Below are 13,065 nucleotides of genomic sequence, written 5' to 3'. Positions count from 1 at the left end.
TAAAAAATAAATACATAAAAATGCATCCTCTGCTGGCCTGCATTCCTTAGGAGGAGGGAGTGTTTGGCTTGGGCCAAAGTTAATGTTCCACGGCTGATTGTTGGAATGAATAAGCGTCAATAGTATTCATCTTGTCAAAGTATTCACCTTAAATCTCCCAGGGCTGTGCACGCAGGAAATGAGCGTGTGTGGTGGACGTGTGTGTGTGTGGAGGGGTGGTGGTGGTGGTGGTGGTGGTAAAGCATTGCCATAGTGGACAACCATGACGGAAAAGTACTTTCTTAAGTGGCGAAAAATCTGAATTGGAGTCTCGGCGGTGCACTCACAGACCCCGGGCCCCCAAAGGCTCTCCCTCTCTCTCAGGGCCCCCGGCAGTCGGGGAGCGGGTAGAACCACATCACCTCCGCTGGGTCTGCTCCAGGCTGTGGCTCTGAACTCCCAGATCCCGCGTGCAGTAAAGTCCCACCCCTCATCAGTGATTCGTCTGAAACACAGACGTCTAGGCCGTTCTCACATTTTATTGGCTAGTGCTGTTGTCAGTCTGCGGGCACGGAGGCCTATGGGAAATGGAGTCTGGCAAAACCCAGTCCTTCTGGGGATCGCGTTTCCGCTTCCGGTGTTTAGTGGAAGTCCGAACGCCAGGACTCCGGGTCCGGGCTGGGGGTTCGAGGGTCGTTTGGGGACGTTGTGCGGCCGCGGAGAAGGTGCCACGGGCCCCGGCCCCCCGGCGTCGCAGAGCCTCGGCTGGCGCGCGCCGCTGTCACCTCGGGCCCTAGCCGCCCTCGTCGGGTGGGCGTGGCCGGACCGAAACCCAGGGTCCCGCCGTCTCGGGCCCAGGCCCCGTCGCCCCGCGAGCGGCCCCCGGGCGAGATGCGGCCCTCGTGCTGGCGGCGCCCTCCTTCGCGCCGCCCACCGGACTCGGCGGGGAGGACTCTGGCCTTGTAGCCGCCGAGGCGACCCCGTCCCCAGGGCCCGCATTTACCCCATAAGGCTTCCAGAGAAGGTCGCCCGCGGAGCAGAGTAACCTTCCGGTGTAAGTCACGCTCTGCGGGCCAGTCCCCCAGTCCACGGTCAAGGGGCTGAGCCCCTGTTTATTTCCTGCCAGACACCAGCCATGTGACCTTGGGCAAGTCTCTGGGGGTCTCTGAGCCACGATTGCCCAGCTTTGAGGGAGTTGAAGTCCAAGTATTTCTTAACTTTCCTGCCAGCCCTGACATCCCGTATGGGTCTGTTTTTAGTATCTCTGCTCTTAAAGCTTGTAATCGTAACCAGGGTAAATCTCCCTGTTTGGGAGAGAGTTATTCCAGGGCTGAGGAATCCCGAGTGGGGTGACCAGCCAGAGGTGAGGGCAGTTTAGAGGTTGGACCCTTTGAATCTCTGAAAGGTTAGAGCCAGCTCCACCCGGCTGCTGCTCTCCAAGGTGCTGCTACCTTGTGCGCCCTCTCGTACTTGTCCTGCCACATTGACTTTGTCACACCCTAGTTCCGAAGACCGGTGGCTTGGGAGGGTGGGCGGCTTGTTGTCCCCATTGTCTTCTCCAGTCCATCCTCACTCGTCAGTGTGGATGAGTGACATCTTCTCGGCCTCAAGTAAATTGCTGTGCAAACACAGCCTCAAGCCCCCCTACTTTCCAATCAGATCACCCGCTCTTGACCCTCCTCTTAAACTTCTGGAGCTGCTTCCCCGGTGACACAGGGCCAGACTCCACGGGCACCAGGACATGGGGAGGCGAGGATACAAAGGCTCTTTTCTTCACCTCAGTCCTGCTGGGCTGACACTTGTGATGGTCACTAGCATTCACTCTGTAATGTATTATCCGTGGCTCTAGAATTTCGAGTTCTCCTTAGTGACTCCTATCTGATGGTAGCTCCCCGTTGAGGTAAAGGAAGAGCTCTGAGCTTCAGAGCCCAGTGGCAAGGTTCTTCCGTGAGCTGAACGATGGCTGTAGCTGGGGACCCACAAGTCCAGACTCCTCGAGCGCGAGAAGAGCTTCAAAGAGTGAAGCTGGAAGACGATTCCCACTGGGAGCAGGAAATTTCCCAAAGGAGCGACCCTGGACCAGAGACCTCCTGCCGGCGGTTTTGGCATTTCTGCTATCAACAAGCATCAGGACCCCGGGAGGCCCTCATCCAACTCCGGAAGCTCTGTCATCAGTGGCTGAGACCAGAGAAGTGTACGAAAGAGCAGATCCTGGAGTTGCTAGTGCTGGAACAGTTCCTGGCTGTCCTTCCTCGGGAGATCCAGTTCTGGGTTAGACAGAAGCATCCAGAGAGTGGAGAGGAGGCCGTGGCCCTGGTGGAAGACTTGCAGAAAGAGCCCGGGAGACGGGGGCTCCAGGTGAAAAGCGAGCACCTTGTTCTGGGTAAAGCAGGGGGAAGTGGGAGAGCGCCCTTGGTTTGCCAGCAGTGTGGGTGATGTGCCGTACTTTGCTGTTCGTGGCAAAGTGGCATTTGCTCATTCCCTGGGCCTGGTGGCTACGGCTTTCCTTCCACGCTCAGACGGACTCTTCGGAGAATGCGTAACAGCGCTTGCTCTGAGTGTGGGGCCCTGCCGTTAAGTAAGAGAATTGCTTAAAATGGCTTGAACACCACTCCGGGCGAGGAGGAGCACACAGAAGGACAGAAAAGCTAGGGTTTGTGGGTGGGTGGGTTGGTTTTTGGTTTCTTTTTGGAGAACAGCTCTCATTCGTCAGCAGCCAGCCTGACACAAGTGGCTTCACTGGTCTTTATGGCCAGTATTGCACCTTTGGGTCCTATTGAAAAACAGCTATATTTTTGGTTGGCTGAGTCTTGCCTCAGGAGAGCTGGTGGGCAGATTGCAGTGAGCCTGGGATCCAGACCTTATCTGTTAGTCTTTTGCACATCCACACTCCTTACTGGACTGCAGTGATTTGCAGGAGACTGATTTCCTCCTTTGCTTCTTTGCATCTTGGGATAGTTAAGTTTTAGTGCCTACGGAATTTCGACCCCTCTAGTCCTTGAACAGGGACAGGAGGTATGCTCAGAGGAGAAGGAACGCTTAGGATCAGTACTAGCTTCCCAAGACATCCATCTCAAGCAAGCACAGACAGGATTCATGTGTCTGTCACAGGCAGTGGTGAAGAACTCACAGCCGGAACCGGAAGAACAGTGGCATCACAGTCCCGAAGAGGAACTCCCAGCCTTGCACAGGACCGGTAAGAAGCAGCAGTCTGGGGAGAGGGTGGGTAAGTTCCCTCAGAGTGCCGAAGGTGGGAGGATGGGGCAGGTGAAGTGAGGCTTGGGGGATCCTCAGCAGGTACCTCCGAAGGGAGGAAGGGCCTTGGTTGGCATGTTTTGTAAAAGTACCCAGCGGAGCCTGTGGTACCTCTCCTTGTGTGAGTGAGGTTACTGTCCCAGTAGGTTGGGCACAGATTTTAGGTCTGGCTGGTGGAGAAAGCGCAAGGTGGGGTCAAATCCAAGCACAGAAATTCTCAGGACAGGTACATGTGTCCCAGACCAATTTGGATGAGGCAGATGTGTTATCAGAACTGAAGAAGAAAATCATGAAACTGCATCAGTAACCTGGATGGATATGGAAGGGGAAAATTGGGAACTCTCCTCACTTTGGTTTTTCACCAACTTTCTTTGCTGGGACAGAGCAGACACCAAGAGAAGGGGGAAGACTCTTCTGTTTCAGAACTAAGTTGGGCCCGTCCTCAGGAGGAGTTGAGAAACGTGGTCTCCTCACGGCTCCTTTCTCTTCCCCACAGGCCCGCCTGGTCCTGGAACTCTGGGTCTTTCTGTGGAGGAGGGCGGCAGTGAGCAGGGGATGATGCACAGCCCCCAGGTGAGCCAGATCTTTCTCTTACTTAGGACGCCTTTCACTATCCAAGTGGGGGCCCTTTGCCGCCAACTCTTTTGCTCAGCAGAAATGCCAAGAGAATTTTACCCAGCGGTGGTGGAGGGGGTTCTCCGTAACTTTGTAGATTAGGCTCCAGAATTTCACCAGCCAGAAAAATGTTGCTGAACACCCCCTCCGTCTGGAAGGTGAGGAATGGTATTAAGTCGTTCTTTTCCTTGAGCCCGAGATTGTAAGATCATGCTGATTGGCACGTTTGCCTTAAAAGGAATAGTTACTTCCTTCTTTCCGTATCCGAGTCTTGCCCACATGGTGTGCAGGACTGTGGGGGCGTGGAGGGAACAAAAGCCTCAGGGTCAGAGAGTCCTGCGTTCAAATCCTGGCTCTGCCACATACTGACTGTATAACTGAGCAAGTGTGAAACTCTCTGACACAGCGCACCTGGCGTTCCGTAAATGTTAGCTTCTTTCTGGCTTTTCTTTCTCTCCCCCGCTCCCTCCCTGTCCTTTATTGCCTTTAAAAGTCAAAGAAAACTCACTTTTTAGTTTCTCCTCAGCCTTTTTTGTCACCTGCCCTCTGATGAAGGCCGTATAGGGAGGCATTTTGTCCCAAGGCGGCACCTTTTGAACAGGGTGTTATGTTTTCCCAGGAGTTGGTGACATTCGGCGATGTGGCCGTGTACATCTCCCAGGCGGCGCGGAGGCAGCCAGGACCTGGATGGAGGAACCACCTGGAAAGAAGTTGGGAGAAATCTGCAAGTGAGGTCTCGCCGGGTAAGAGCGCCGTTTTCCTGTACAAAGTTAGCCGTGGCGTTATCTGTAGTGTTCACTACCCCAGACCTTTTTGGGACCATATTGTTCAAAGCCCTCAATTCTGCTTGAAAAGAGACCCATAATCTAATACCAAAGTCAGTGCTCTCAAGGATGAGTTTCTAGAACCCAGAGAGAATATTGTATTGACATTTACTGACCATCTTAGGAAGACGGTCAGTAAAGCCTCTGGTGGGAGCCTGAATTTTATTTGCTTCAGGACAGGTGTACATGCATGTGTAGGTCTAGATTTGGGCCTGGAGTTTTTTCTTACTGTTCCCTCACAGCCTGAATACTACTTTTACTGAGGCTTCCCGAGAATCCCTTCAGATTTAAAAAAAAAATGAATAGTATCTCCCCTCCCTGGCATATAAGGTGGTTGGGATGAGAGTCACCAAACCACTGTATCTTCTGTGTGTCTCCCTCTGCAAACAGATTTGCCAACCCCCCTACCCAGTGTCAGCTCCCACGTGGAGCAGGAGGAGGACCCACAGAGGCGTGATCTTCAGTGTCCCGGAGAGGAGAACGCCAGCGACTCCGCAGTGGGCGGGGGGAGAGGCCAGCCTGGCCGCGTGCCCGTCCTGAGAAAAGCCAAGATGTGGGACGAGCTGGAGTTGCAGGGCCTGGAGGATGAGAAGGTGGCAGGGGTGCACTGGGGCTATGAGGAAACCAAGACTTTTTTGGGAATTCTCAGTGAGTCTTGGATACACGAGAAACTGCGCACCTGCCATCGGAACCGCCAGGTGTACCGGCTGGTGGCCGAGCGGCTGCGGGAGCGCGGCTTCCCGCGGACCCTGGAACAGTGTCGCTACCGGTTCAAAAACCTCCAGACCCACTACCGCAAAGCCAGGAGCACGCACGCCCCGGGCACCTGCCCCTTCTATCGTGAGATGGACGCCCTGATGTGCCCACGGGCCGCCACCCCCCTTCCAGAGGTGGCAGGGGCTCTTCTCGGGCACAGGGCCTGTGATGTGGAGCACGCAGAGCTTCAGGGGCGCCGCTGGGGACAGGAGGAGGCAGTGCTGGCTGAGGCTGTGTTGGAAGGCAGGGCAGAGAAGCAGGGGCCGGACCCCGGCCACACAACAGCAGCTGTAGAAGAAGGGCCTTTAGGAGCCGTCACAGAGGATTCTGAGGGGGAAGAACTGGGGGTCGAAGAAGTGTCTGGAAGCCCTGGAATCCCAGCCCTGTTTCGGAGTCCGGCTGGTAAGTCCTTGTCATGAGCAAGCTGGGAGGGCCCTCGCTGTCAGCGGGGTTTGGAGAAAAGCTCGCCGCGACCGGTTATTTCGGGGGTGCCGTGGAGATTCAGGGCACACTGTAGTCGTCTGGAAAGGGCAAGGAAAGGCTATTTTTATGTACAAATGGGACAGCCCTTTGTTCTTGTGTGCAGTCGAGAAAAAGGAAGAACCATTATGTAAGAGTCATGTGTATGAGTGTAAAAATAAACGTGTGCATATTGTCGGATCGAGTCCCATCACAGAGGAAAACTGTTTCTCCGGAAATCACCGAGATGCTGTGGCGGGAGTGGGGGGGTCTCCTGCTGTCCTCCGCACAACCAGCAGCACCGTCTCAGCTCACCTCTGTACCTCTCCTCCAGGTGTGCACTGGGGCTACGAAGAAACCAAAATTTTCCTGGGGATTCTCGGTGAGCCCTACATTCACGAGAAACTGCGCACCTGCCATCGGAACCGCCAGGTGTACCGGCTGGTGGCCGAGCGGCTGCGGGAGCGCGGCTTCCCGCGGACCCTGGAACAGTGTCGCTACCGGTTCAAAAACCTCCAGACCCACTACCGCAAAGCCAGGAGCACGCACGCCCCGGGCACCTGCCCCTTCTATCGTGAGATGGACGCCCTCATGAGCCCCTGGACCCTTGCCAGCACCTTTGATGCCTTTGAGGTGGCAGGAGGCCTCCTGCGGAATAGAGGGGGCTCCGAAGAGAACCGGAAGGCCGTGCTGGAAGGTGTGATGGGAGACGGTAGCGAACTGGCAGAGAAGCCCCGAGAGGAGCCCAAGAGCCGTGGCCCCCAGGCTCTGAGGGGGAATCCCAGTGGTAAGCTCTCCTCCCCACAGCGGCCACAGACAGTGGGAGAGACGAGGGCCCGAGGGAAGCATTAGGGACTGTGAAGCGGGAGAGATGCTTCTTGTCTATCACTCTGGAGTGACCTCCTCAGGTTAAGACCGATTTCTTAGCCAGTAGTGCAGGGTGACTCACAAAGACAACGTTGAGGGTCTTGCCTGCTCCCTGTCTGCTTTTAGTAACAACATCCTAGAAATAATATTAGTAACCATTATAGGAGGAAAGAGAGGTCCGAGTGATGTAAAGTTCCAGTTGTTTGTTTCCATCTAACATAGCCTGTGCGTATTACATACAACAGTCTGCCACTGAAAGACTTCTCTGTTCTTGGGCAAACTGGTTAAACACCTAGGCCTCCACTGTCTCATCTGTAAAATGGACAGAGTATCTAGCTCACTGGGCTGTTATGAGGATCCTGGTACATTGCTGGCCCTCAGCAAATGTTCCTTTTCATTGTCGCCATCATTGTACTTACTGTCAAGATAGATGAACACCTTGCCCTGTACTCCTCACTTAAGGGGGCACGTTTCCTGAGTCATTCACTAAACGATTTCTTCTGAAAACCAGATCTTTCTGGTAGGTGTTTCCATTCTCATTTCACCCACCACGTCCAGATATAAGAACAGAAGGCAAATTGCATAAGAACTCCATGTCCCTTCTTGATTTTCCTCGAGTAGGACTTCCAGTCCGCCAGCCAGACGGGGTCTCGAGGCCAGAGAGAAGTGAAGAGCTTTGGAATGACGATCCCCGGGACTTCCGGAAAACTTCCTGTGCAGGTGGGACATGAATGAAAACGAGCAAAAGCTAGTATTGCACCAACAAGGAAGTCAGATCTGGAATTCCGAACATGGACAAGGCAGCACTGGGCGAGGGCTGGGAGAGGAACCCACTCACTTGGCCTTCCCGGTTTATTATGCAGGGGTGCTGAAGCCACAGGATGTGGGAGAACAGAAAAGCAGGTGGCAGCCAGGAAAGCCTGCTCTCCTGAGTTACCGTGGCTTCTAGATAGATATAAACAAATCCTTAGTGTTGATGATTTCCCTCCTAAATTTCTTTTTTAATGTTTCTTTTTGAGAGAGAGAGAGAGAAACAGAGACAGACAGACAGGAGCGAGCCGGGGAGGGGCAGAAAGAGAGAGAGGGAGACACAGAATCCGAAGCAGGCTCCAGGCTCTAAGCTGTCAGCACAGAACCCCAGGCGGGGCTCGAACCCATGAACCGTGAGATCGTGACCTGAGCCAAAGTTGGAGGCTTAACTGACTGAGCCACCCAGGCACCTCTACATTTCTTTTTTTTTAATGCCCTCTTTATTTATTAAGTAAACATCTACCCCCAATGTGGGGCTCGAATTAATGACCCCAAGATAAACAGTCACATGCTCTACCAACTGAGCCAGCCAGGCTCCCCTCCCTCTTAAGTTTCTATCAGAGTTTTAACTATAATTAACTATCACTTAACTAGACTAATAGAAAAAGTGAGCCCTGGCAACCCCAAATTAAACAACAGTCAGCCTTAGCTTATTGCAGGGGTGAATTTCTCATGGTTAAGATGAGCTTCCCTCCTTGGTTGGGCTCAGTCATTTTGTTGGAAGTTTAGGAGATCTGATAAATAGTACTGCTCTTCCCCCGCTCAGATTCCAGACCAACCAAGAAACCTAAGAGTAAGACGCTGAGATCAAATGACAGCTTTATAACTGTAGAGCCGTTGGGCAGTGTGGCTCAGATGGGTGGCCACGGTGGGCTTCCTCACTGAACCCCAGTTGGAGCCACAGGCAGCAGGGGACGGCCACAGCCTCGCCCCGCAGGGATAGAGGCTTCACTGCTGGTCTTCTGAGCCACGGGGCCCAGCTCCTCGTTCATCAAAGAAGTCCTCCCTCCCAATTGCAAGGAAGGGGACGGAGAGAGACCAGAATCACTCTCAGGCTCGTCCCTCTGCCTGGAAGAGAAAGGTAGCCTTTTAGTACCGATTGCCAGCACAGGTGGGTGGGGAGAAGAGGGGCCATGCCTGGGGGCAGAGCATCTGATTGGCGGGGAGAAGAAGAAATGGGCCTGGGTCCTGCCCTCCTCCCTTTCCTCAGCCTTCCTCCCCACCACCTTCTTGTTCAGAAGCTGGGAGAGGGAGTGAGATCTGGAAGTCTGCTGTCTTGAACGAGGTTCAGCCCTGTTCCAGATGATAGGTTTCTGGTTAATGGCAAACTGACTGTGTTCTGTGTGTCACCGGCAAGAGTTTGTTTCCGACTGTCCGGTAGGGCCGCTTTCTCATCGGTTCTGTTCTTCTAAGCTCAGAAAACACGCTACATTTGCAGTTTCACCTCATTCTTTCAGATCTTGAAACAAGGACAGAGAATGAGGAGAATTCAAGCCAGAACATTTCAGAGGAAGCAGAACTGCCGGGGGCATTATTAGAAAGACCCGAAGTGGATGTTTCCCAGTACCTTGCCTGGAGGAGAGACTGGGAAGGCAAATATGGGGCAGAAAAGCAATGGGAGGTACCCTTAGAAGATGGACGAGGGTCACTCTCCCCTCCAGAAAGAGACGCAGGGAAATTCATAGGTCCTCAGGGAACCTACGTAGGAGAAAAATCCTATCCATGCTGTGAATATGGGGAAAATTTCAGCCAGAGCTCCCACCTAGCTGTCCACCGGTTAGCCCACATCGGAGAAAAGAAACCTTTTAGGTGTGGCCGTTGTGGGAAAAGCTTTGGCCGAAGCTCACACCTGGTCTGCCACCAGAGAACCCACACCGGGGAGAAGCCCTACAAATGCCCCGAATGTGGGAAAGGCTTCAGTGATCATTCTAACCTCACAGCACACCAGAGAACCCACACTGGAGAAAAGCCCTATAAATGTGGAGAGTGCTGGAAAAGCTTCAACCAGAGCTCCAGCCTCCTGATGCACCAGAGAGTCCACACAGGAGAGAAACCCCACAAGTGCAGTGAGTGTGGAAAGAGTTTCACCAATAGCTCGCGCTTCAGTGCGCACTGGCGAACGCACACTGGCGAAAAGCCCTACCAGTGCCCTGAGTGCGGGAAGAAGTTCAGTAAGAGTTCCACGCTCACCAGCCACCAGAGGATCCACACAGGAGAGAAGCCCTATGAGTGTCTCGAGTGTGGCAAAAGTTTCAGTGACCGCTCAAACCTCATTACCCACCGGCGAATTCACACTGGAGAGAGGCCCTACAAGTGTGGCGAATGTGGGAAGAGCTTTAATCAGAGCTCAAGTCTCATCATACACCAGAGGACCCACACGGGAGAGAAGCCCTACGAATGCGGTGCCTGTGGGAGGCGATTTAACAACAGTTCGCATTTTAGCGCGCATCGGAGAACCCATGTGGGCGAGAGGCTCTAAATGTCTTTTAAGAAGCATCAAATCTAGAAGCACCACAGAATCTGTTCTAAGAAAGGTCTGTATGGTCCTTGATTCTATACCACGACCCCCACAGGAGATGGGAGACCAGGGATTTAGGTCCCAGTTCGGTAGAGGTCATTGTGTTTCTCTCACTGAAAACTCAGCTGGCTTACGGAATACTACTCAGGGCTTGCTTATCCGCGCTATGGAAATGGAAGCTAATTTCCAGAGAATTCAGAGACTCATTCTGAATTGGACTGTACCACCATCACGATAGGTCTCCGTTAGGATTCTGTGCCTTAACTTCCACAGCTTGGTAATATGAGGGTGAGACTCTTGTCCCCAAGACCCCCCTTCAAGGACAGAGGAGGTCCGCCCCGCGGTGCTCGTGGCATTAACGGTGGCCGGCTCCGCCACAGGGCCGGTAGTGGCTGAGCTCTTTCTTCTCAGCACTGGGCAGCTAGACGGGGATTTATTAACTGAGCACATTTTTCAAGGTCTTCCACGGTTCTCCCTGTGGAGGGTGGGGCCCGCGAACCGTCTCCATTTCTCTACGTGCTTCTTACCCAAGAGGAGAGCACTCTGTCGTGTCATTTGGAGGAGGAAAGGTCAGTGCTCCAGGTTGGCTTTCTAAACCATGACCTACTCTTCCTCTCGACATGTTAGGTTGAGCCATAGGAGACTGGCATCTTTGAGGTATAGAACCAGCAATTAATAGGACTCGACCTAAGCAGACGTCTCGCAGGGTAGAACCGCTCCAAATTGCCAGCAGTGCTGCCAGCGAGCCCTACAGCCCATGCGGTGCCCTAAAAATATAACACTGGGTCTAGGAGATCACGAACAGGATGATGAAATGGGGAAAGCCTTTTCCGTTTGCAAGTACGTCCGGAGCAACGACCACTAACCTTGGCAGCGGTAAGGAGGCCGGGTTGGAGGAGCCGCCGCTCCATCCCCGGCCTCAGGGGAGGCCGCGTGCCGGTGAACAGGTCCTGGAGATCTGGGGTGTCTCTGAGTGAGCAGAGCACAGCCCCTGGAGGGACTCTGACACACGCAGCAAATGGTGCTTAGAAAGAAATGGAATACGGTTTCTTGCTCTTAGTTTCTCCTTCGTGCATTTGGCTTGAAAATATTTTCCCCCAACCTTCCAGAAACCCACCAGTTATAAAACAAAGCACAGTCTACACATGTCACGGTTTCATATCGTTGGATTTATAGAATACGATTAAGTAAGGAGTCTTTTCTAACGAACATAAAAGAACCTATTCAAGTAAGTGTTGTCCGTCAAAAGCAGCCGTTCTGACGGGCTGTGAACTCTGTTGTTGCCATTACTGAAAACATTGAGTTTTCCTCTGAGAATTGTCTTCAGACCACCTTAGAAGGCCTCCTATCGATGTAGTTCTAGCACAGAGTAGTGTCGGGCATGGAAGAAAGGCTTAATAAACACTGGCAGAAAGAACAGCGTGTTTATTATCTGGCCCGGTCACCTCTCTTATCTGTGAGACTTGTCTCTGCCCAGTATCTGCTATCTGGAACCAGAAGTCCTTCGAAGGATGTCAGTTTGCTGCCACTGAGGACACTTTGGAGAGCCTGTTTTTGGAGATCGTTTTCAAAGAGGTATCCCAGAAATCTGAGTTCAGAATTTTTTTTATACGGCCAGGAAATAAATCTGATAATGTATTCTTTTAAATCATTTTACTCTTTTGAATGAGAAAATCTTTACTTGGGTGGAAATTCACGATACTAAAATGAACATAGCTGTGCATTATAAAAAGAGTTTGGAAATAACCACATTCCCTTTTGGAAACTTCTGGAATGGAACACGGAGATTCAGATGTAATATCCATTACCATGCCATCTCACGTGTATTTTCCCCTTAGCAAAGCAAGGGGAAAACTGAGCTGGAGACTGTAGATATTTCATACGGATTTCACAGTCCGTGAAGCACTGGGACACGTGAGATGGCTCTCCTAAGTGATGTTGGCATAGTTCTCAGTGGAAGACTAGAGCACTGAGTTTCACCAGTTCACTATCACGTGGAGAGGTTTCCCAGTGCACCCGACGTAATATGTACTTTTTACAGTGCCTGGATTTTGATTTGAAACTAGTTATCCATTCCCTTGCTCCAGAGTGTTCTGATTTGCCTTTTCGCCTACCTCGGGACGAGGCGTGAGCAAAGCTCTGGGGGCTTTAGTTTTTAGCTCACCTCCAGCTCCAGCTCATAATCACGGCTTCAGAGTTTCTGAACCAGGCAAGCAGGGTGGCTTTTGGAAGCTGTTCACTTGGAAATCCCCTCAAGAGAAAAATAACGAAGTGATAGCGGGAAATGCATGAAATTCACCTCTATTATAAAAGTTGCAATAGATGACAATCAGATTATGCATTGCAAAATTTTAACTGAAGAGGCGCATAGCAGAAATACCAGTTCTTATTCGCACGCACAGAGAGCAAGAAACACAGGAGTTGGGTTTCGGGGCACTAATCCTAGTAGCCGAAGCTGATGCAAGTATATTAACCCATTAAATAAGCGACTTCCAAGCAAATCCTGTGAGTGCGATGGCCAAAGGGTGAGCCGTTTTCATCAAGTGACCACAGACTCAGCCCCAGGGCGGAGAGTCCAAGAGACTCTAACGGCCACAAGCACCAAACCCCGCTGAGGTGCGTGTGACCCCCGCCTCCCCTCTGTTCAGCCCAGGATGCGGGACCCACTCACTGGCTCTGACTGCTCGGCTTGCAGAGAACAACACCCTCTCCCTTTACTTCTCTCCAGGACCCCGGCTCCCCAGGCCTTCTGCACAGCTCCGCCAGTCCTCTAGTGGAAGGCAGAGCGAATCAACACCAGCCCCTGTTCCCTGGTTCCCTGCGTATTTGGTGAGGCAGGCCCCACGCCAAGCACTTTATTGCAGGGTGTCGACCATTTCGGCCACTCCGAGGTGTGGGGAGACGCACAGAGCTGGGACTGCGGCCCTGATCTGTCTGCCTCCACCACAGGGGGGGGGGGGGGTCTCGATGATCCTGTCATAT

At 52.7% G+C, this 13,065-nt stretch overlaps 1 protein-coding gene across 3 annotated transcripts; it reads left to right on the top strand.

Moving 5' to 3' along the window:
• Positions 1 to 643: 643 nt before the first annotated feature.
• On the top strand, positions 644 to 11,731 carry LOC125168207 (zinc finger and SCAN domain-containing protein 20-like). Of its 3 annotated transcripts, XM_047863132.1 has the most exons (9): positions 644 to 1,033; positions 1,868 to 2,337; positions 3,091 to 3,175; positions 3,731 to 3,807; positions 4,469 to 4,592; positions 5,064 to 5,831; positions 6,223 to 6,675; positions 7,377 to 7,475; positions 9,023 to 11,731. In XM_047863132.1, exons 2-9 carry the CDS (start codon positions 1,939 to 1,941, stop codon positions 10,042 to 10,044), a joined length of 3,027 nt encoding a protein of 1,008 aa, XP_047719088.1. In that variant the 5' UTR covers positions 644 to 1,033; positions 1,868 to 1,938; the 3' UTR covers positions 10,045 to 11,731. The 3 variants fall into 3 exon arrangements, with proteins under 3 accessions (XP_047719088.1, XP_047719089.1, XP_047719087.1); XM_047863133.1 differs by having other exon boundaries at positions 644 to 2,337; positions 5,064 to 5,518; positions 6,468 to 6,675; XM_047863131.1 differs by having other exon boundaries at positions 644 to 2,337.
• The last annotated feature ends 1,334 nt before the right edge of the window (positions 11,732 to 13,065 follow it).

This window comes from Prionailurus viverrinus, chromosome B3, assembly GCF_022837055.1.
Source record: "Prionailurus viverrinus isolate Anna chromosome B3, UM_Priviv_1.0, whole genome shotgun sequence".
NCBI lineage: Eukaryota > Metazoa > Chordata > Mammalia > Carnivora > Felidae > Prionailurus > Prionailurus viverrinus.
This window is presented reverse-complemented; position numbering and strand designations above follow the sequence as displayed.